This window comes from Ptychodera flava, chromosome 17 (genome assembly GCF_041260155.1).
Source record: "Ptychodera flava strain L36383 chromosome 17, AS_Pfla_20210202, whole genome shotgun sequence".
Lineage (NCBI taxonomy): Eukaryota > Metazoa > Hemichordata > Enteropneusta > Ptychoderidae > Ptychodera > Ptychodera flava.
In genome coordinates, this window is record NC_091944.1 from 32,218,638 (window position 1) to 32,240,889 (window position 22,252).

Genomic DNA, 22,252 nt, shown 5'->3' on the forward strand with positions numbered 1-22,252 from the left:
AATGCAAATGAAAAAAAATGTGTGAATAAATTGATTTTTTTTTTATTTTTCACCAGATTTGCCATTATTACATCCAAAATATTTTAGATAGTGAAAGTCTTATTTGATGGAATATTTCAACTTTCCAGTATTGTCAGTTTTGTAAAACTTTTTATAAGTAGCATCTAGGTCATATATGTCTTGTACTTTTTATATTTTGGGGGGAGATCACCGTGCTTTTTTTTCACTGTTTGGCAAAGTTTAGCCAGAAATTCACAATTTGCATACTGCCTCATGATTATTAAAATTATTATTATTACAAACTTCGTTATAGCGCACTGCACATACGTCTCAGCACGCTGTATATGACTGTAGGAAAAAATACATGACTAAAATGAGAACAAAGATAACATAAAGTCACAAATATCACAAAGAACTTTCGAAATGAAGTAAAAACAGCGTAGAATGAGCAAAATGGCTAAGATCCACAGCTGATAAACTCAGTAAAAATGTAAGTCTTCAAAGCACGTTTAAAACATTCAACATTTTTGGAGAGCGAATCTCTGATGGCAATAGACTGAGGAATTCAAAAAGACAGGTGCATGAAAGAATTTTTTCTGCGTGTACACCCCTCATAAATATGCGGCTCATGATTGTTCCATTCATCCTGCCAGATTTCGATTTTAATAAGTCAAGTCGGCTTAATATAATAAATCCAAAAAAGTCAACTGGTAGGACTATATTGAAAAATGAATCGATTTAAGAATATGCCTTTAATAGGAATATGGCTCTACAAACTGCTGACAACATTTCTTTCACAACTGCAGAATATTTATATGTGCGTCGTAAAAGGTAGTGTTGAACATCTGCGAGCAGAACGGCGCAAAATATATTAATTTTTTCCACATGAACATACCTCATAAATATGCGGCTATAAGCTTACGATAGTTTGGGGAGACTTGTGAAAATTTTGATCATATTACAGATGGGGATTTGAAATTATTTGAAGGTATTGAGGAGAACTCTAAAAACAAATTAGATTTCAGTCGGGATTCCTCCACCCCCTAACCCCACCCCTCCACCATTTATGAACACAGCCTCCCTCAATCAACCGTGTTAATTAATTGGGCTGCATGCAGGACCTGGACGGGACTGTGACCTACATTTTGAGCTCCGCAGATTCCTTGGCGTTGGTGGCGTTGTCTCGTGTCATAGGTCAGCGGCGATTTGCAGCATGAGCAAGCTGAATTCCCGTGGAGAATATCTCGAGTAAGTCCCTTCAGTTTTCTTAAATACGAGCATTTTAAAGAACACGATATCTGAAATCTATATGTCTCCGTAACAGTAACGAGTTCCGCAAACAAAAGTTGCTCGCCAATGCAGCGGTAATTTGTCGTGGATCGCGTATGTACCACACACAGGCCACTCCCCTGTGATCTATCCCGCTCTTGCTATGCGTCCCATGGATGTAAAAAATATTTTTTACATCCATGGTATGTACATATGCCCGGTTTTTCTCAGGCATATGTACACACGTCTATGGAACGCATAGTCCAAGAGCGGAATAGATCACAAGTAGTTTCTGCTACGTTCCGACGTTCTCTTCCGTAGCCTTCTGTGGTACCACAGCTGCAAGCTAGCCACCACAAGGGCAAGGCGGACCATGGATGTCTATTTTTTACATCCATGGGCGGACGTATGTCTCAGGGCTGTCTGCCCCGGGGGTGCCGGGTGTCCGCCTCGTCTGTTAAGTTTATACTAGCTACATGCGACTGTCGATACACGACGGCCGCTGTGTGGTATACACTAATGTACCGTTTACCACACAGCGGGCATCGTGCATTGATTCACAAGCGACTATTGCGCCAACTGAGACTGACATGGCCAATATTGATCTCACCCAGACACTTCAATGACTATGAGACTGCATAGTGTAGCTGCAGCATGCAGTGCTCGAGATTTTGCCTTGGTATATGGGTCAGGGTGGGATGGCAAAACCAGATTTTGCCGTCCTACCAATATACCCAGGCAAAACCTGGAGCTGTACAACACAGCAGCTAGGTGTCACAGTGCATGTACAGCAGTAACCTGCACATGATGATGTTTGTTTCCAGCGTTATACGGTACAGCCTCCCTTCACAACCCTGCGAAGGTCCATAGACAAAACCGGTGACATGCGTCTTGATTTAGACCGCACACGAAAAACTACTTTTCTGACTATTTTCGGCCGAAATCAACTTGTTTTCGAACTATGCCAACCTGAATCACTCAACCACTCACAGACTGTGAAAGAAATTGCTCTCATGACACCCCAAACCGTTAGTTTGCTGGCGATGCATGGTTAGGGCCCAGTGCCAGCCATTAGATACGTTCAGTTACCGATATTTGAAAACTCAAAATGGCCAGTGGAGCCAACTCTTTCACAGGGCTGGTCACGGAGGTACCAGGAAGAACCTCTATGGCAATTGGCAATGTGCTTTCAACTTCAAACATTTCTTCAAGCATCTGCACCAGCACTACAGTAGTTAGAGCATGCAGGCAGTTGTAATGACTGTTTTGTAAAAGTTACAACGTCAAAGGTCAAGTTATAAAGAAGTGATAATCTTGTCATGGCCCCAATGTATGGCATGATAATGATAGGAGGCTCAGGGGGAGGGGTCTCATAAGTACAAGCATGGTCAAAATGAAGAAGAAAAGAATGCCATACATGTACATGAACCCAAAATATTGGTGTCATTGCAAGGCTAGCCATACTGATACTAAGTGCTTCACTTTGACCAGACTTGAAAACATGAGTGCCAAATTCTGGTAATCATAATATTTTGCTCAAAATTTAGACTGCATTAATTTTCACATATCATTGTGTGTACGGGCAAGACAAAAAATAAACAACTGATGTAAACAGTCCTGAAAACATTAACATAGGCTGCAAAGGCTTCACACAGCTAAATCATAATTTTCATCAAGTGTCGGAAGAACAGAAGCTAAGAGCTGAATATGAAGCATGAATTGTGAAAGATTTGAGAAATAAAGTTTGTTACTCTGAATGAGCAAGAAAGACAAATAGACAATAACATTCATGTGAGTGCATCCTATTACCTAATAGGAGCATGTGTTGTATGTAAGTATGAATTAAAAAAGTAAACTTGAGATGGCAGTGCACGTAATCAACACACTTTTCTTCAAAGCAATAAATATTTCTTATCAAAGATGAAAACCCACTCATAAATATATATTTTTAAATTGCAAAATATCTGAAGTTAGCTACACATGGGAGTAATACTGGCAGTTTACTCAAAGCATGAAGAGCCTATATTTTGCTTAAAAGCATAACTTTTTGTACTTCTAATAAACCGTTAATTCAAGACTGAAAGTGCACACTGTAATCTAAACGCTCATTTAACAACTAGAATTAATTTTGCAAAAGATCAATGTGTTTTTAACAGCTTGTCTTGTTCTTCATTGGCATCGATTTAAAACATGTTCAAAAAGTGATTAATATAATGATAAGAGAGATTGAAATGAAACTTATTTTAAATATTAGAATTTTATATCCAAACAAAAGTGCTGATTTGGTTTGCATTGTATTTAAGGATGAAATTTGAAATAATGAATTGCACAAAACTTGACCTCACCAGAGTGGATATATATCTTTTTAAATTTTCAAAACAAGAGAAAAGCCAGGAAATTGAGTGATCCGTATTTATTTGCATAAATTTGCACTCCTTTTTCACAAATTGCTTATCATTGTAAAAAGTATGTGATATTAAGGAAATAACGCAGTGTAACATGCAACTACCCGTAATGATTGTTTGGATTTTTGTTGATCATACAAGATGGTACCAATAGGTAAATAATTTGGATATAACCCTATTTCAGATAATCAGGCAGCCAAAAGTGAAATGATGATTGCACTCTTACATTCTGAATTTTGAGAATGCTTGTAGTGCTGCGACATATTATGACAGAAACTGAGAACCCCATGGCCACAGAGGGCACTCTGTGGCATTCCAAAGGTATTTAACTTGCTGGCCACACCGTTGCAAGGATTGCGAGGTCCTGATCACCACGTTGTTTTCAGAAGCCGATTTATCGCTCGTGTCGCTGGCCATGGCCACAGACATTTCTCTGTGCCATGACCGACACGGGTACACTATCGCTTGTCTATATGCTATGTCGCTGGTTGAATTTTGTTTTCGACCCCACTCAATATGTGATTCCATCACAGTCACAGATTTTTGTTCCGTCCATGCCAGGATATTAGTTTCACTTGGATAATTAATCTTGATTCCAAATGTTCAAAATAAATACAATTCTGCCAATTGTAATAATTATTTTCCTCCAAAGTTATACAATCTGCTTCAATATTTACTGTGGATCAGGAGCAGGCGACAATATTTACCAATTGATACAAACTAGTACGAGATAATAACTAATGTGTATAATTTAGCATGAAATAATTTCTTAACCATTGTTTTCTATGTGACCTATTTTCAAAATGCTTTGCAGTTGGCAAAAACAGGTGAAATATTTTGCTGAAAGTAAGCAATGAGTAAAATATCAATCAGGTCAATCAAAAGGTAAAATACTCAGAAAACTGTCAAAAAAAGAGGAACAATATTAAGTCTGTCTGTGAAAATACCAACTTTATTTCGCTGCCAGCAGATTGGTAATCTGTGGTACATATGTAATAATAAACATCATGTTAACTCCTGAACATTCTTTGATATTTTCTAGGTCAGAACCAGAACATCCAAGTTGACGTACCAGTAATCTCTGTAACCATGACAACAAGACAGATGAAAATGATTTACAATGTAGAGAACCAATCTTCATCAATTCTGAAAAGACTGAATGAATTCAGAAAACGGTCTCTGTTCACAGACATTGAGTTTTTTGTCCAGGGGCAGCGCTTTGCTTGTCACCAGGCAGTCTTGGCATGTTGCAGTCCAATGTTCAACTCCGCTCTTACTTCAGATGCACACAAGGACAAAATCAGGGAATGCTTTGGTGTTTTGAATGCCAATACTGTGAAAGACCTGCTAGACTTTATGTACACTGGTAAAGTAACCATTTCCATGCATAATATTGAGCAATTGCTGAAAGTATCGAGTGAACTGAAATTTGAGCAGCTTGCTACCGGCTGTGCACATTTCCAAAAGTTTTACAATGCATTTGATTGTCCTAACAAGGCTGTATACACATTACCTACTAGCTGTAGAAAGAATGATTTGGCAGATGAACCCATACAACACTATACAAGTGAAGCTGACCAGGTACTGGTAGACACTAAACGAGAGCTGAAATGTGAAAGCAATATTGATGCCAGTAAGTTGTTGAAATATGCACATGATGAAGACAGAAATATCACTGTAGGCAGTGATGATGCTGATGTATTTGATAGTGATAGTGATGGGAATGATGACAATGATGACCCCTATGAGGAGGATACAGCTAATGAAGAAAATGCAATGAGCAATGTACATACAGAAGCTGATATCAAAGAAATCAAATGTAAGATAGAAAATGAAGACCAGAATGGAGCAGGTGTTCAAGAACTTTTTACAGTGAGTACTAAGCGTGTGGATGTTTGTGAAAACAAAGATAGTAGCAACATGGCTGACATAGAAAAACCAGTGAAGTCTGCAACTGTAAACCAGCCTCACCTTTTTGAAACAGTTAGCTCTGTTGCAGATATGAATGTATCATGATCGAAGTTTATCAGGGGAGACACACACTGACATTGTAGCAATATCAATCATGCTGATGCTATGGCCAACAAAACCAAATTTCAAACAGACCAGAATGAACATGTTGAAGAGGAAAAGTCAAAGGTCATCAAAGTGAGAGAGGTGTCATTCAAATGTGAATTTTGTGGTGAAAATTTTCCAAGGAATCATCTGCTTCAGATACACAGAAATCGAGAGCATGGTGACAAAATTCAAGGTCATAGTAGCAGTAACTGTGATGAGAAACAAAAATATTTGTGTACTGAATGCAACTCTGAGTTTGGAAGCAAAATTCTTCTACGGGACCACCTTTCAGTAAATTGTAAAGGTCTCCATCAAACAAAAGACCATGGTACAACATCTAGCATTGGTTCACAAGAAATTTCCTCTGAACAATCATCCAATACACAGAGCGAAAAGATTCTGCATGGGGGCACTGTCTACAAGAAAGATTTCAAGCCACAAACACAGCAGTGTCCAGTTTGCAAAAAGTCATTTGCTACAAATTGGTTACTTGCGCAGCACAGATTTCAGAGACATATGGAAGGAGTATGGTGTTGTGAAGAATGTGATGTGACATTTTACCATTACAAATCATTTAAAGAACATAGAAAAATCCATGACCAAGATTTAAAGTATCAGTGTGAGAAATTTAAGAAATGGTTTGGCCGGAAGGATAGCTATGAGAGCCATATTAGTAGGCGCAGGGCTTTGAAATCCTTTGAGTGTAAAATCTGCAACAAAGTTTTCAGAGTGAAATGTAACTATGTTCAGCATTTGAGCATTCATGAAAGGAAGACACCATTCAAATGCCATGTGTGTAATGTGAATTTTACTCACTATGATGACTTGTTGAAACATGAAGAAACATCCCACAGCACTGAGAAAATCTACAAATGTCCAGAATGTGATGAGAGTTTCAATGGAACTTTGAGTTTAAGACAACACAGATCAAAGATGCATGGAGCCGTGGAGCAGTGTAAATTGTGTAAAGAAGTATTCCCCACCAAAGATGAACTGTATCAGCACAGACGGAAAGTGCATAAGTTGAGGAATTACCTCTGTACGGATTGCAAAGAAACTTTTGACAACAATCATCAGCTGAAGAAACACAAAAATGAAATCCATTTGCAGCTGCCATTGAATTGTAAAGAATGTGGGAGTGTGTTTGAAAACACAGAACTCTTAAAACAGCACCACAAAATTCATGACAAGAAAGCCTTGTATTCCTGTGATGTGTGTAGCAAAACATTTGGAAGGAAAGAAAGCTTCGATAGGCATGTGAGAAGCCACAAGTACGAGAGGCCCTATCTTTGTGAAGAGTGCGGGAAAGTTTTCAATAAAAAAGATAGTTTTGCGAAGCATATTAGTATGCATTCAGGTATCAAACCGTACAGATGTCCAGTCTGTAACAAGTGTTTTGTGAGTAAAACATATGCAAAAACCCACCAGAAAGTACAGCACAGTGATCAAACTACTTTGAAACCATGGTCTTGCCCTGAATGCAAGAAGACATTTAAACAGAAATCTTACCTTACGAAACACCAAAGAAATGTGCATGCTAAGAAGAGAGCAGCACATTTGTGTGACATTTGTGGAAAATGTTTTGGATATCGGCAAAAGTTGAAGGAACACAAGCGTGTTCACACAGGTGAAATGCCTTTTCAATGTGAACTCTGTGAAAAATCATACAAATCTAAAACAGGTTTGAACAGTCATCAGTTGTATGTCCATTCATCATAAAAACCTCATCTTTGCCATGTGTGTGGTGAAGGATTTAAATCTCCTGCAAAATGAAAAGACATTTACTGGTTCATGATGAATAGTGTATTGTCATTTGTATTTGATATGATTGACTTCCTTTGTTGACTACTCTTGCATGAGCAAAAATTTTTCAATGTAGAAATGGTTTGCTATTCAGCATAAATATCTTTTCATTTTACACTGTCACTTATTGCTGTCCCAAGTTGTCAGCACTATTGCTTATAGACACAACAGTATGGGCCATGAAGGTGCAAAGGGCTGTAAAGTTTATGCAATATTTTCATAATTTATTTTCACACCAATGTTGGTTCATGTACCGGTAAATGTGCTAACTGAAGGACGTGTATAGAAGTATCACTGCGCACTAATTTTTCTCCATCAAGTTAACACAGGGATTTTGGCATTTTGAATTTCAAATAGCAGCAAATTTCGGGTAATTTGTCCCTCTAGACTCTAGTATCAAAATTTGCTCAGTGACCCCAAATTTTTATTGGTGATTTTTGAAGAGAGTGGTCAAAATGTACTGTAGGGAAAGTTTGAGCAAAAGTTCAAGTCTTTCGCTTTTGAGGTGCATACTGCCTAGAGAGTAATAAATGTATTTTACAGTTATTTGGATTTGCTTCAGTCAAATTTTATTTACAAGTATGTATTGTATCCACATAGAAATTTGCACAAGTGCATTTATTGTGATAATGGCTTTGTCAGCATTGCTACTGGGGTAATTGTGAATTAGCATGCTGTACCATTGTTCTTTTGAGAGACAACTCACTATCCTAGGGATTGACCCCTACCAGATATATCACTGACAAAGAAAGGTACAAATCAAATCGTTTATAGCAGGGTCTTTGAACACCTTGATATTGAAAGCACTCTCAACTCTTTGAAAATCACCTCCAGCACAGCTTGATATTGACAGCACTTTGACCTCTGAAAGGTCATCTCAGCAGAGCTTGGTATTGACAGCACTTTGACCTCTCTGAAGGTCGCACTTCAGGCCAGACTTCGATATATACGATATATACGTGTACTTGTAAGGTAACCCCATCACCTTTACACAAAAGATGTATAGTTTTCAAGCTTTTGGGAAAATAAAAATGCTGTGCATTCACAAGATATTGTACAAGAACAATAGTTTCACTTCCATGGTAACCATGGTTGTGTTCATGGTTGTGCTCTAAACCTAAATTTGAGTTTCTCATTTCAGAGCTTTATCTGTTCCATTGCATGGATTTCTTTGCCTACCTCAAAAAAGCTTTTAATAGGCATTACTGATGGAAATAAATCCACTATTTACCACAGAATCATCTGTAGAGCACCAGTGATTGATGGTTGCCACATTGAAAAATGGCTGCCACACCAGAACGATCAGGCTCAACCTGTGTTGGCTCGCGATCCAAATTGATTTATGATCTACATTCATACTGAATTTCATGCTTTTATAACTAAATGCACAATTGCTATGGAAAGTTTGGTAATGCCGCACCATTATGTTGTAGCTATTGTTATACTCTTGCATCATGGATTTTTGAATTCTGTTGGAATAATCAAATATTAAAGAAAAAAGATTAGGTCACCATGCTTGATTTTCCACAAACGTATGATGAAAAGTCACAGTTTTTCACGAAAATTGCATAAAATCAGTACATTAACCCATTTATTTCAAGTGAATGCAGTGAATGCAATGTTCACTGTAAGTATGAGCTGTACTGAAACAATTCTTCTACCATTTGAATACACTACTGCCAAAGCACCTCTGCACTCACTGATTTTTCATTATGCTATGTATCCTCTATTCCATCGACGTCTATAGTAGATTCATGGACATTGGCCCTATGTTTCAATATTTTTATGCATCAAACAGTTTCTTGATGTCTCTCCACAGCATACTGAAAATTGCAATATTCAGTTTGCCAACAAAGCCCATTTGTCTAAATATTGGCGATAATTGAATTAGAGTTCAGACTGAAAGTCGCATGTATTTGTCAATGATACAAATGCATGGTCCACGTAAGCTTTGTTGGCAAGCTGAACAAGGACAGTTGAACATGCTGTAGAACAAGAAAGCAGCTGTATAAACAACAAAAATACAGTCAAAATACGAAGTTAATACAGCTACTGCCTATGGGCAGTGTCAGTGATAGCTCTGATGTCTGATGTACTTTAAGAGGAGTTTTGGTCATAGGACACTCGATTGACAGTGAAACATACATGTACTTGTACACAAGATCAGGCCAGAGAGCCAAACATAGAAGACTAGTAGACTTAACAATTATCATGGATTTTTGAATTCTGGCATATGAGAATAATCAAATATTAAAGAAAAAAGATGGGCCACCATGCATGCTTGATCTGAATGAAAGGTCACAGTTTTTCTCAAACTTAAATCAATATAAAGCTATTCATTTCAAGTTCATGCTGTCTCGCTCCAGGTTCTATGATACAGTGAATGAAATTTTCAATACATTCTACAGTCACACAAAAGTAAACCTTTGAAAAGTAAAGACTCTAATTTAAATAAAAAATGTGTGACTAAATGTAATAATTTTTTTTACCAAATTTGCCATTATCACACCGAAACTTTCTGAGATTAAAACACTTATTCGATGGAATATTATTGTAACCTTCCAGTATTGTCAATTTTGTAAAACATTTATGACTACCATCTACCCGGTAAGTTGTATATGTTTTGTACTTATGAAAAAAATATTTTTTGGTTGGTCACTATGCTGAGTTTTTCACAATTTTGCAAAATGTAGCCAGGAATTCACAATTTGTATACTCTCTCATGTTTGTCATTTTGAGTGCTTTTAAGCTGGTGCCATTCATTGACCTGGCCAGAGTTGGATAAACACAAGTCAGCTTTAAGACTGGTTAATCCAAAAAGTCCACTGATACATTTAAAAATGAATCAATTTAAGAACTTGCCCTATAGGTGTATGGCTCTACAACCTGCTGATAAGGCATGGCCCATTTGATTTCAGGGATGGGTGGTGGAGGATTTTCGAAAAAAAAATTGTTGCAAGCCAAATGCCGGGGAAAAAATTGTCTCTGCAGAAGGGAAAGAAAACAAAAATTTGCTTCCTGGAAGGCTGCAAAAAAATTTTGCTGTGATGGGCCCTTGGGTGGTAGACCAGCATTCAGCGGTGTCTGGAGCTGCCGCCTGCGGCGTTTTTGAACAAGAATCTTTGAAAACAAAATTATATTGTCTTTGGAGCTGCCGTCTATGGCGGCATTTTTGAATGGGTAGCTATAGAAGCAGAAACCTCTTCTCAGTAGCATGAATCACAGTCACTCTGTGTGGTGTGACCGTACATGAATGTGTACTTGTATTCTGCTGCTGCACTTCTGGACTGAACCACGTTATAACTGCATATTGCCGCCATTGTTAGATTAACATGAGAATGTACTTTGTTAAGTCTGCAATGGAAATTGAAATCTATAAACCAACAAATCTCGTTATAAAGCGGTACCTCTTTATCGATAGATATTCTATTAAAGTTTAACAAAACTGGTGAATGTCAATGTCATGTTGTACACCATCTGATCCAATATTTCATTATGAAGAAAAGTAAATATGTATGATTTGTGATATTCATTTGGTGTGTAAGTGCTTTAAGTCAAGTCTTCAGCCGCATTTGTTGACATTTCCTTGGTGTACTTTAAACAATGACTGGAAATGTATAAACGGATAAGATTTGTAAACTTCTTGATAGGAACAAAATAAACAATATTTATTACTTTATTTAAATAATTCCTTTGTAAAAACGTATCAAACAATAAATGAACAATTGTGTTGTACTCAAATTTACCAACTGTAAGGTTTTAACTGAAAATGTTTAACTACTTTTAAATGTGGAAAAAATGAACAAAGTGCGTAAATCTCTGAAACACTTTACTAACAGTCCACTGATGTCTAGCTGTTAGAAATTAACTTTAAAGTTGTTTTCAAATTAAAACAATACTATCTAAGAATAAAATCTTGACTAAAATAATAAAAAGTTGCCAAAAATGCATGATATCGATAATTTTACTATAATTTTTAAACTTTAGAATAAGAATACCCCAATAAAACCAGATTTCAAAGAAAGAGCATGAGCAGATTCTGAGAATCTTTGTATTTTGACCAAAATGACTAATTTTGCCATGATTTAAACAAAACTGAAAGAACATCCCTGTCCCGTTGAAGGTATTGAGAGGGAATCTGCAAAAAAAGAAGATATCAATCGCGATTGTCCTCCAGCACCTCGCCCGCCCCTTTCATCATTTTTTTTTTTTTCAAAGGGTTACTTTTTGATTTGCATTGATCGCGCCCATGTCACTGCAATTCATCATATAAACCTCCAAAATAAACCTTTCAAATGAAATTGATTAGGGGGAGGGTACTTTTTCAAAAAATATTTCAGGGTCCAGTTGACTTGGGTATTGGGTCCAGGTGACCAGAGTCCAGTTGACCATGGACCTGAAAAAGGTCCTTTTTTGTAGCAATGACTCTTTGACACAGGGTCCTGGAGTTGACCAGTTACCGGATTCCTCGACGCTGGTGGCGTTGTCTCGTGTCATAGGTCAGCGTCGAGTTACGGAGAAACCGGAGCGTCACCCAACGAGCTGAATACGGGGCTGAATACACCGTGGAGACTATCGCCTGTGTCGAGTAAGTCCCTTTAGTTTTCTTAAATACGAGCATTTTAAAGGGCACATTATCTGAAATCTATATGTAACCGTTGCGGTAACGGGTTCCGCATACAAAAGTCGCTCGCCAATGCAGCTGCAATTTGACGTGGACCGTATTATACCGCAGCCGCCCGCTAAGCCAGCCTTTTTTATATAGCACGGTCACTCCACAAAAGAGAGACCGTGTTTCTCGCTCTGGGGCGGACACACGTGGACAGTCCCTGTTACCTCGCAAGGCCTTTTCGCCACGCCTAGTAAGTTTATACTAGCCACAATGGCACAAGTAACTGTCGTTGCAGTATTAATTTTACTCCCTTTGCCATAGAGTGTTGTTGAGGAGTACTCGAGTCCCGAACTCGAGTACGTCTCAACTGAGACCAGCATGGCAAGTATTGATCGCAGCCCTCACAGACACTGGACCCAGATAGCTGTAGTGTTGTAGCTCTACGGTGAGGCGGTTGGTGAGTTTTGGTTTTTGCGACCTCGCTCACCAGTGGAGCTACAATGTCGAAGGCCCTGAAGCATACAAAATAAGCACGCTGCACATGGCACGGCATTTTGATGTAAAATCCCATAACTCACCGACCGCCTCACCGTAGAGCTACAATTTACTTCATTTGGTCATACTGATTTATCACTACTGAAGATTAAACACTATACTACACTAACCTTGTCGTGTATGGGGTTGGTATTTGTTCAAATACGTCAATCGCGTTCCAAAAACATTTCTTGGAGCCGCCCTTAATACCAACTTCCGGTAATGGCGGCTCCCAGAAACACGCTCAATGTTTATGGACGCGATCGACGTGTCTGTGCTAATACCAAACCCCATAAACGACAAGGTTAGTGTAGTACAGTGTTTAGTCTTCAGTAGTGATAAACGGTACGACCAAATGCAGTAAATATGTGGGATTTTACATGAAAATGCCGCACCATGTGTGGGGCGCTTATTTTGTATGCTGCAGGGCCTTCGGCATTGTAGCTCTACTAGTGAGCGATGTCGCAAAAACAAAACTCACCGACCGCCTCACGTAGAGCTACAATTTTGCAGCTAACACTGGACCCAGATAGCTGTAGTGTTGTAGCTCTAGGTTTTGCCTGGCTATCGGGGTTTGGACGGCAAAACCAGATTTTGCAGTCCGACTCAAACACCCAAACAAAACATCGAGCTACAGCACTGCAGCTAGGCCTCATGGTGCATGTGCAGCAAGATATTTCAGTGACAATATTAATATTGTGCAGCCAGCGAATATGCCATATCTCATTTCAATGAGACCTGGTGTACAGTGGGTTTCAATCCGGTGACACAACTCAATGTATGAGACAGACACAATTATTGTATGTATGAAATGATGTGCTTTGGTATCATTTATTGATTAATTACAGTAAAAACCAGCATCGGGCAGCTCTGGCTAGACCGATAGCTTAATTGCATTTTATCTACCAGTACAACGTAGCTGTTTTAACAATTTCAGCCGAAAGCTAAAACAAGTTGAAATATCGCACATTTGCTGCACAGCACTTCATATTACAGAATGAGTACACAAAATACACACACCTGAACTTCTGAATATTTATTTTATGAACACGAGTAAAGTGACTGTCAGTAATGGTGACTATGAGTAGATTGAGTAAATAAACTTCCTCTTCAACTTTGGTCTCAGTGAAGAAGAAAACCAACACCACTCGTGACTGACAGGCAAGACCTTGCTTGTAGTTCGCTCAAGAAAATCTACTAAACCGTCAAAGTTCAGAGCACTTAATCATACGTCTGAAGATTGATTGTTCAGATTTGTGTTGATCATAAAGTGTACCAAACGGTAATTGGAGGTGCTAACCTTGACTATTTGAGATAATCAGACAGCCATAAGTGAAATGAAGATATAGTGATTTTACATTCTACGTATTGTGAACACTTCCTTGCAGCACTGCTAAGTAATAAACAGTATGGTAACTCCTTCTTAATATTCTTGATATATTCTAGGTTGGAATCAAAATATTCAAGTTGATGTACCCATACTGGTATTCTCTATAACCATGACAACAATACTGGTGAAAATGGATTACGGAGTAGAGAACCTAGCTTCATCAATTCTAATGAGACTGAATGAATTCAGAAAACAGTCTCTGTTCACGGACGTTCAGTTTTGTGTGCAGGGGCAGCGCTTTGCGTGTCACGAGGCAGTCTTAGCTTGTTGCAGTCCAATCTTCAACTCGGCTCCAGCTTCTGAAACACGTTGGGACAAAATCAGAGAATGCTTTGCTGGTATGGATGCCAACTCTGTGAAAGATCTGCTAGACTTCATATACACTGGTAAAGTAACCATTGCCATGCATAATATTGAGCAATTGCTGAAAGTCTCCACTGTACTGAAATTTGAGGAGCTTGCAACAGGCTGTGTAAAGTTCAAGGAGAAGTACCATTGTGCAGATGAATTTTCTGACAAGACTATTGGTGAAGTACCTACTAGTTTTATAATGAATGAATTGGAAGATAAAGAGACAATGCAACATGATGCAACCGTACCTGTGGACACTGGACATGTACTGAAATGTGGAAGCAATAGTGATGCCAGTAAGTCATTGAAAGATACACTTGATGAAGAAAGAAATGTCACTGTAGACAGTGATGATGCTGATGTATTTGATAGTGGTAGTGATGCGAATGATGACAATGATGACCCCTATGAGGAGGATACAACCAGTGAAGAAAATGAAATGAGCAATGTAAATACAGAGACTGATATCAGAGAAAATGAATGTAAGATAGTAAACAAAGACCAAAATGTAGCGGATGTTCCAGAATTTTTTGCAGGGAGTAATCATGTGATTCTTTCTGGGAACAAAGATACTGGGAACATGGCTGACGAAGAAAAACCAGTGAACTCTGCAAGTGTAAACCAGCCTCATCTTTTTGAAACAGGTATCTCTGTTGGAGATATGAATGTATCAGGAAGTCACATTGAGGATTATCCAAGTTTATCAGGGCAGACACAAACTGACATAAGTGGCAATGTCAATCGTGCTGATGCTATGGCCAACAAAACCAAAATTCAAACAGATGAGAATGAATATCTTGAAGAGGAAAATTCCAAAGTCATCAAAGGGAGAGAGGTGCCATTCAAATGTGAATTTTGTGGTGAAAATTTTTTAAGGAATCACCTGCTGCAGAAACACAGAAATCAAGAGCATGGTGATAAAATTCAGGATCGTTGTAGTACAAGTAGCAGTAACTGCAGTAAGAAACACAAATACTTGTGTAGCATATGCAGCTCTGAGTTCAGAAGCAAAGGACTTCTGCGGGACCATCTTTCAGTACATTTTCAAGGTCTTCAAACAAAAGAGCATGGTAGGACATCTGCCATTGGATCACGAGAAATATCCACTGAACAATCAGCCAATACACAGAGAGAAACAGTTCTGCATGAGGGTGCTGTCAACAAGAAATATATCAAGGTGCAAATACACCATTGTCAGACTTGCAGAAAGTCATTTACGACAAATTGGCTACTTACACAGCACAGATATAAGATCCATGGGGAAAATGTATGGAGCTGTAAAGAATGTGATATGACATTTTATCAGTACGAATCTTTGAAAGAACATAGAAAGACCCATGACAAAGATTTAAAGTATCAGTGTGACAAGTGTAAGAAATGGTTTGGCCGGAAAGAAACCTATGATGGCCATATGCAGAATCACAAATATGAAAAATCCCTTGAATGCAAAATCTGCAACAAAGTTTTCAAAGTGAAAAATAACTATATCGAGCACATGAACATGCATGAAAGGGAGACACCATTCAAATGCCATTTGTGTAATGTGAATTTTGCCCATTATATCGACTTGTTGAAACATGAAGAAACATCCCACAGTGCTGACAAAATCTACAAATGTCCAGAGTGTGGTGAGAGTTTTGATGGTACTTTGAGTTTAAGACTTCACAGATCAAAGATGCATGCAGTCCTGGAGCAGTGTAAATTGTGCAATGAAGTATTCCCCACAAAAGATGAACTGTATCAGCATAGACAGAAAGAGCATAAGTTGAGAAATTTTCCCTGTGTCGATTGCAAAGTAACTTTTGAAACTAAGTATCAGCTATTGAGGCACAAAAACGAAAACCATTTTCAGCGGTCATTGAGTTGTGAAGAATGTGGGAGCATGTTTGAAAACGAAGAACTCTTAAAGCAACATTACAACATTCATGACAAGGAAGCGTCATATTCATGTGATGTGTGTGGCAAAACTTTTGGAAGGAAAAAGATTTTTGATAGGCATGTGAGACGCCACAAGTATGAGAAGCCCTTTCCTTGTGAAGAGTGCGGGAAAGTTTTCTATAGAAAAGACGTTCTTGCGAGGCATATCCGTACGCATTCAGGTATCAAACCTTTCAGCTGTCCAGTCTGTAACAAGTGTTTTGTGAATAAAACCAATGCAGAAAAGCACCAGAAAATACAGCACAGCAGTGACACTAGCTTGAAACCATGGTCTTGCCTTGAATGCAAGAAGACATTTAAACAGAAACTTAACCTTGTGATACACCAAAAAAACGTGCATGATAACAAGAAAGCACATTTGTGTGACATTTGTGGAAAATGTTTTGGATATCCGCAATTGTTGACCAATCACAAACGTGTTCACACAGGTGAACGCCTTATCAAGTCAATGTGAACTCTGTGGAAAATCATTCAAATGTAGACCAAGTTTGAACAGTCATCGGCGGTACGTCCATTCATCAGAAAAACCTCATCTTTGCCACGTGTGTGGTAAAGGATTTAAAACAACTGCAAAGTGAAGAGACATTTACTGGTTCACAGTAAATAGTGTATGTGGGTATTTGTAATTTGAGTGATACAATCCTTGAATGATATGATATGATGGACTTTCATTGAATGATATGATATGATGGACTTTCAGAATCTAGGCAATTTTTAGAAGTACGTCATTCTCATCAATTAATCTGTATTAAAATATTTTCAATTTTATAATTTGGAAGATTTCGCATCAGTTTTCAAAATGGTACGTAGGCATACTATAAAAGTCACAATGAGGTATGTCAGTTCCATTCATGACCCAGTCACTGACAGCTGTACAAAATACTTTAGGTACATTAAGGTAGAATGCACCTCGGGGACACATATCCTGACTCTCAAATTGCTACATTTCTTTTCTGATGTTCCACTTGTTGGGCCTCATTTTGAAGCTCTCTCTGTAAGAAACTTTTCACCATCGTAGTTTTTGAAAACCCAAAATTTTATTTTCCCCATAGAGTTAACACAGGGTTTGCGGCCATTTTGAATTTCAAATATTGCAAAATGTTTGGTAATTTGTTTCGCTAGTTCCAAACTTTGCACCCTGACCCCCGATTTTTATCATACATTTGGTAAGAGAATGGTTTTAAGTTTCATTTAGGAAAGTTTGAGCAAAAGTCTTTCACTTGCAAGACACATACAACCTTAATGACTGATTGTGGTAGGTACAGCAATATAACAGTGATTGCCCCTGACCTGTCACTATCAGTCTTATAAAAATGTATCTATTTCTTGGCAGCTTTATCATGGATGTGGTTTGCATTGACTCTGGCCCAAGAGGAAGTACATCTTCAGCTAATACCAAATAGCCAGTTAATATGTGCATACTGTTCCACTTTAAGTTACATTGTTGTTTGGTGTTGAATTTTACAATAGAAGCCCCTCATGATCTGTCAGAACTATCAGTACTGCTCAGCATTAGACGTCTGTGAAATCTAGATTACTATGTACCACGGTACTGCCCTTAAGCATACAATGTTTCATTGAACACCATCATGTAAGGGGAGCAGTTTTGTGTGATTTGTGCTAGTTTTTATTGGTATGAGAATGTACCTGTTCTTTAATGTGTGCATAAAAATAAATTCACAACTGTGAGCATATTGTTTGGCAAACTTTCCTTTAATTGTGTTTTGTTCAGTTTGGTCCTTTATAACAATTACAAACAATGAACGGCATATCACTGTCAAACAGCTTCTCAAGTCTTCCCCAAACTACCTCAATTTTATCAAGCGACAACACTTACACACTCTGAATTTTGTCAACTTCGATAAATTGTAAAATGAATGCTTGAGATTTAACTCAACCAAAAACTTTTGATCTCTGTAAGCAAACATATTCAAACATATTAAAATTCAGTGGAGCATAAAGTCTGGATTTTTCAAAACATTTTCGGAAAGAGCCACAAACAGTTAGGGCTTGCCAATAGCATTGACATAGCTCTGCCTCTAAATTTTGAATTACACAGTGGTTAGTTGCACAGTAGTCATCCATTCTTGTCCATAAACCTAAGAATTCTCACAGCTCTGAAAAACAGGGGGAGGGTGTTGATTTTCACATCAATGGTGAATTTGCATATTCTTTGTTGTGAAATGTATTCTTTCATATGGTACTTGTATATCAACAAGAGCAGTGCCCAACACCTCAAAATCACCAGGTAGAGAACCCAGAGAACCCACCAGATTTCAACCAACCAGTGTATCTCACTTCAACTGGAATGCTGCTGGTTACAGATTGTGCTGCAATGAGGGAATCTAGAGTACGAGAAGCATAAGATTTATTGAATATTTTTTACTAATAAAGCTGTTCAACTTGGGTGGTTTTCCCAAATTGGTCAAAGAATATATCTTTGTGGTTAACAAATACCTCAATTTCTCCGTAGAATACCAGAGATCACCAGAAGTTACTTGTTTGAAATTTGTAGTTCAGTCAAAAATGACAAATTTTATTGCTTACATCTCAGTTTCACGTGTAAGGGACACTTTTGTATCATTCATGAAGATCATTTTATTCTTCCTTGCCTACATTGACATTTGGATAGTAGGATTTTTCTGACGAAAAATACAAAATTCTGATTCATAAATATAAAGAATCCAAATTTTGGGGCAGATTTTTTCGTGAGTTTTTGGAATCATGGCCCTTTGTGTACCGGTTATATTTGATGCCGATAGAAGACAACACAGCAGGAGGCACTGGACATTCATAATTAAAGTAAGGGTAACAGACCATAAAGAAACCTGAAATGGTTATCCTAAAAGGAAGCTCTTGATGTCATACAGACAAAAGCCCAGTCTCAGTATCATATCAGGTATTGGTGTATCATGTGCATTCTTAGGGTCAGGCAATCTTGGAAAGGTGCAAGTCACATAAGTTAAATTTCTTGGAAGAGCCAACTTCACATATTTAGTCCACTTATATCAAGTGAATGTGCCTTATGAATGATCCCAGAAATGAATACTGGTAGATGAAACACAGGGTCCAGTGAAAATGTACCAACGGTGGCCTGGAGACCTTGTCTGGCCGCCTAAACAAATATTGTGCGTTTGTTCGTTTTCATGCTATGAAAGGGCCAGTAATGCTAACTTTTAATAGTTTTTTCATCATTATAAATCTACTCCCAAAAGAATGTTGAAACATCCACTGTAATAGCTTGTCAATGTACTGTCGATATGTGTTAAAAGCTCTCTTATTGTGTATATTTCAATTCTAGTTCGGACCAGAATTCACTCATCAACAATAACAATGCAGTTTACACATGTACAGGCTGAGTTGACAAGCTTAATACTATATATATCAATATGATTTTGGGGAGTAGAGCAAGAAAACAAAAATAGTGAAAAAAATCAAAAGTTAGCATTACTGGCACTTTAAAGCAAATACTTCCTGCTTATTAAAGGTATTCGGTCACCTGTTTTTATTAGCCAATCACAGATTTTACACGGGTGGCCGCTTTTAAAAAGGTCACCCCCACACGACCAGCTATGGCATACTTAACAGCGTCGTCTGCAAGACAAATCAAATATGGAGGACCGACAGCTACAGGTGTTACAGGGTAGTACGCTAAGCCCTGCCCCCTTTACCATATATGGAATATGGAAATTTACGGTGAACGTGTACCTTAAACAATTTGATATGGGCCGTACCATCTGTCCTCTTGAGACAATTCCATTGCAACATAAAGTGTATTTCTTGGTGATGTATATTTATCCTAAGCATACCAGTAGACTTAGCAGTATCTACCTACAACTTTCTCATTCAACATGAATTTGACAATAAAATTATATGAACATCAAGCAAAACCTCGAAAACACTATTGTAGAGTCAGTGATAAAGTAGTTAACCCTCAGATGGTCTAAGATGACGTTTGGTTCTCAAGATAGAACGCTTATCTGTAGCACTCTTTCAAATTCAGAAACCAGTGTACAGTCTTGTTGACTTACTGAATAGCATTACAATTTGTTTATACCCAGCATGTTCTGATGGTAGCAATAGAGGTTCAAATAGCCATTTTATGTTTGTTTGTTTTTTCATAGAGTTCAATATTGATAGCATTTTGTTTTCTGTAAAGTCACTATAGGCCATACTCTTGACATTTCCAAAAATTATATTTTACTCAGCAAGGCATGTGGTTTTCAACTTTCTTTGATCAAGACGATGCAATGTATAGTAAGGCTATTCATTGTCAGATACAAATGTGTTATCCAGCGTTGTTATGTGTTGATTGTAACCACAGTTGCTATATCTGAGCTCTCATACTGGAAATCTGAAATCTCAGAGCTTCATGTACACAGTGACCCCTCTGAGTCTGAGTTGCTGAATGAATGCTGATGTCATATGATAAGAAAAAGATCTGGACTTTGACATGATTGTGACAAACATGATAACATGATGCAGTTTTCTACCTTTTTCACACCATTTTGATTTGAGACCATTACAACATCACTTATGGTATTTTTCCCATAGACTGGTTGAAAAATGCTTTCCTTTGCTCTGAGTATTTTATCAAAGGAGTTGGATATGAGTAAAGTTTTACATGGTCTATCAGCCATAATTGTCATTTTACATGATTGCTGTGCAATTCTTTCCAGGGGAGGGTACATATTACTCTGAGCTTTTGACAAAGCAGTGTCACAATAGACCCATACCATTGCATGGCACAAAATAACCAAATCTGTACAGTGCACTACCCAAGTTACAAGATATATTACAAGGTACATTTCCTACACTTCTGTGCACATCAAACATTTCTGCTGCAAGCCGGATAGTAAAGTATAGGAAATTCATACTTTCGAAAGGGTGCAACAGAACCACTGGTGAATTTTTAACACTTTGAAGACACAAACAAGGGTGCACTGGGAGTTTTGAAAAGATGCCCACACTGACCATGCAGAAACAAATCTACATTTGTTTGGAATAAGCTTCTAAAACCAATGTTGTTCTTTTTCAAGGGAATTAGTGTTTTAAATTAAAGGGAAAAAGTCATGACCATTAATTCATTTTCACACTGGTTTCATTTAATTTGTCAAACACCGGGGTCGAATATTTGCTTGGTCACCCATTCATTCAGTGTCTTTCAGCATGTCAAACAATATAAGTAGTATCTCGTATCAGACAAAATTAATGAAAAATGGGCGACTTTGTCCCTTTAAGGCTAATCGCATAAACATTCTTTGACATCAGTTACTTAGAGAATGTCACTGCATGAAGCTTCTTTAAAACTCAAATTTTCAATATTTTTAATCAACACCAGTCACCACCATATAATCTTCAACAATCAGCATATAATCTACACCAATCAGCACATATACCGGTACACCAGACAGCAAGTCTATAACAGTCTACACTTGGAATATAATCTATAAGAGTCAGCATATAATCTACACCAGTCAGTATCATTTAATGTAACAGTATTTCAACTCGACTATCTCACATACATGGCAAAATATGATTGTCCCAAAATGTTGAAAATTTTTCACTTTTTGTGTAACACAAATGGCGATGCATCTACATGTATACATCAACGTCTTTCATGGTGTAAGACTCAGAGGGGCCTGAGTGCTGTAAAGATCTAGCTGTGCATGGTGACCTTAAAGGTAGGGGACTTGATCCTTCTCTGTAAGAAGATATAAAGGTGTTATACCCTATTGTTTCCATTGAAATTGTAATCTAGTAAGTAAATTTCCTGGCAAGACAATGATGCCTGAACCATGCCTTTAACCTTTTCACCACAATGGTTTTGTCCAAACCAATTGTTATCAATGGTAAGTGTGGACATTGGGGTGAAAAGGTTAAGAGAGGTCA

The 22,252-nt window shown here is 37.9% G+C and overlaps 1 protein-coding gene across 1 annotated transcript; it reads left to right on the forward strand.

Annotated features, from left to right (window-relative positions):
• The first annotated feature begins 1,127 nt into the window (after positions 1-1,127).
• LOC139116383 (zinc finger protein 91-like) lies at positions 1,128-16,814 on the forward strand. The gene is made up of 4 exons (XM_070679019.1): positions 1,128-1,248; positions 4,717-5,681; positions 5,733-7,449; positions 14,128-16,814. Exons 2-4 carry the CDS (start codon positions 4,764-4,766, stop codon positions 16,812-16,814), a joined length of 5,322 nt encoding a protein of 1,773 aa, XP_070535120.1. The 5' UTR covers positions 1,128-1,248; positions 4,717-4,763.
• The last annotated feature ends 5,438 nt before the right edge of the window (positions 16,815-22,252 follow it).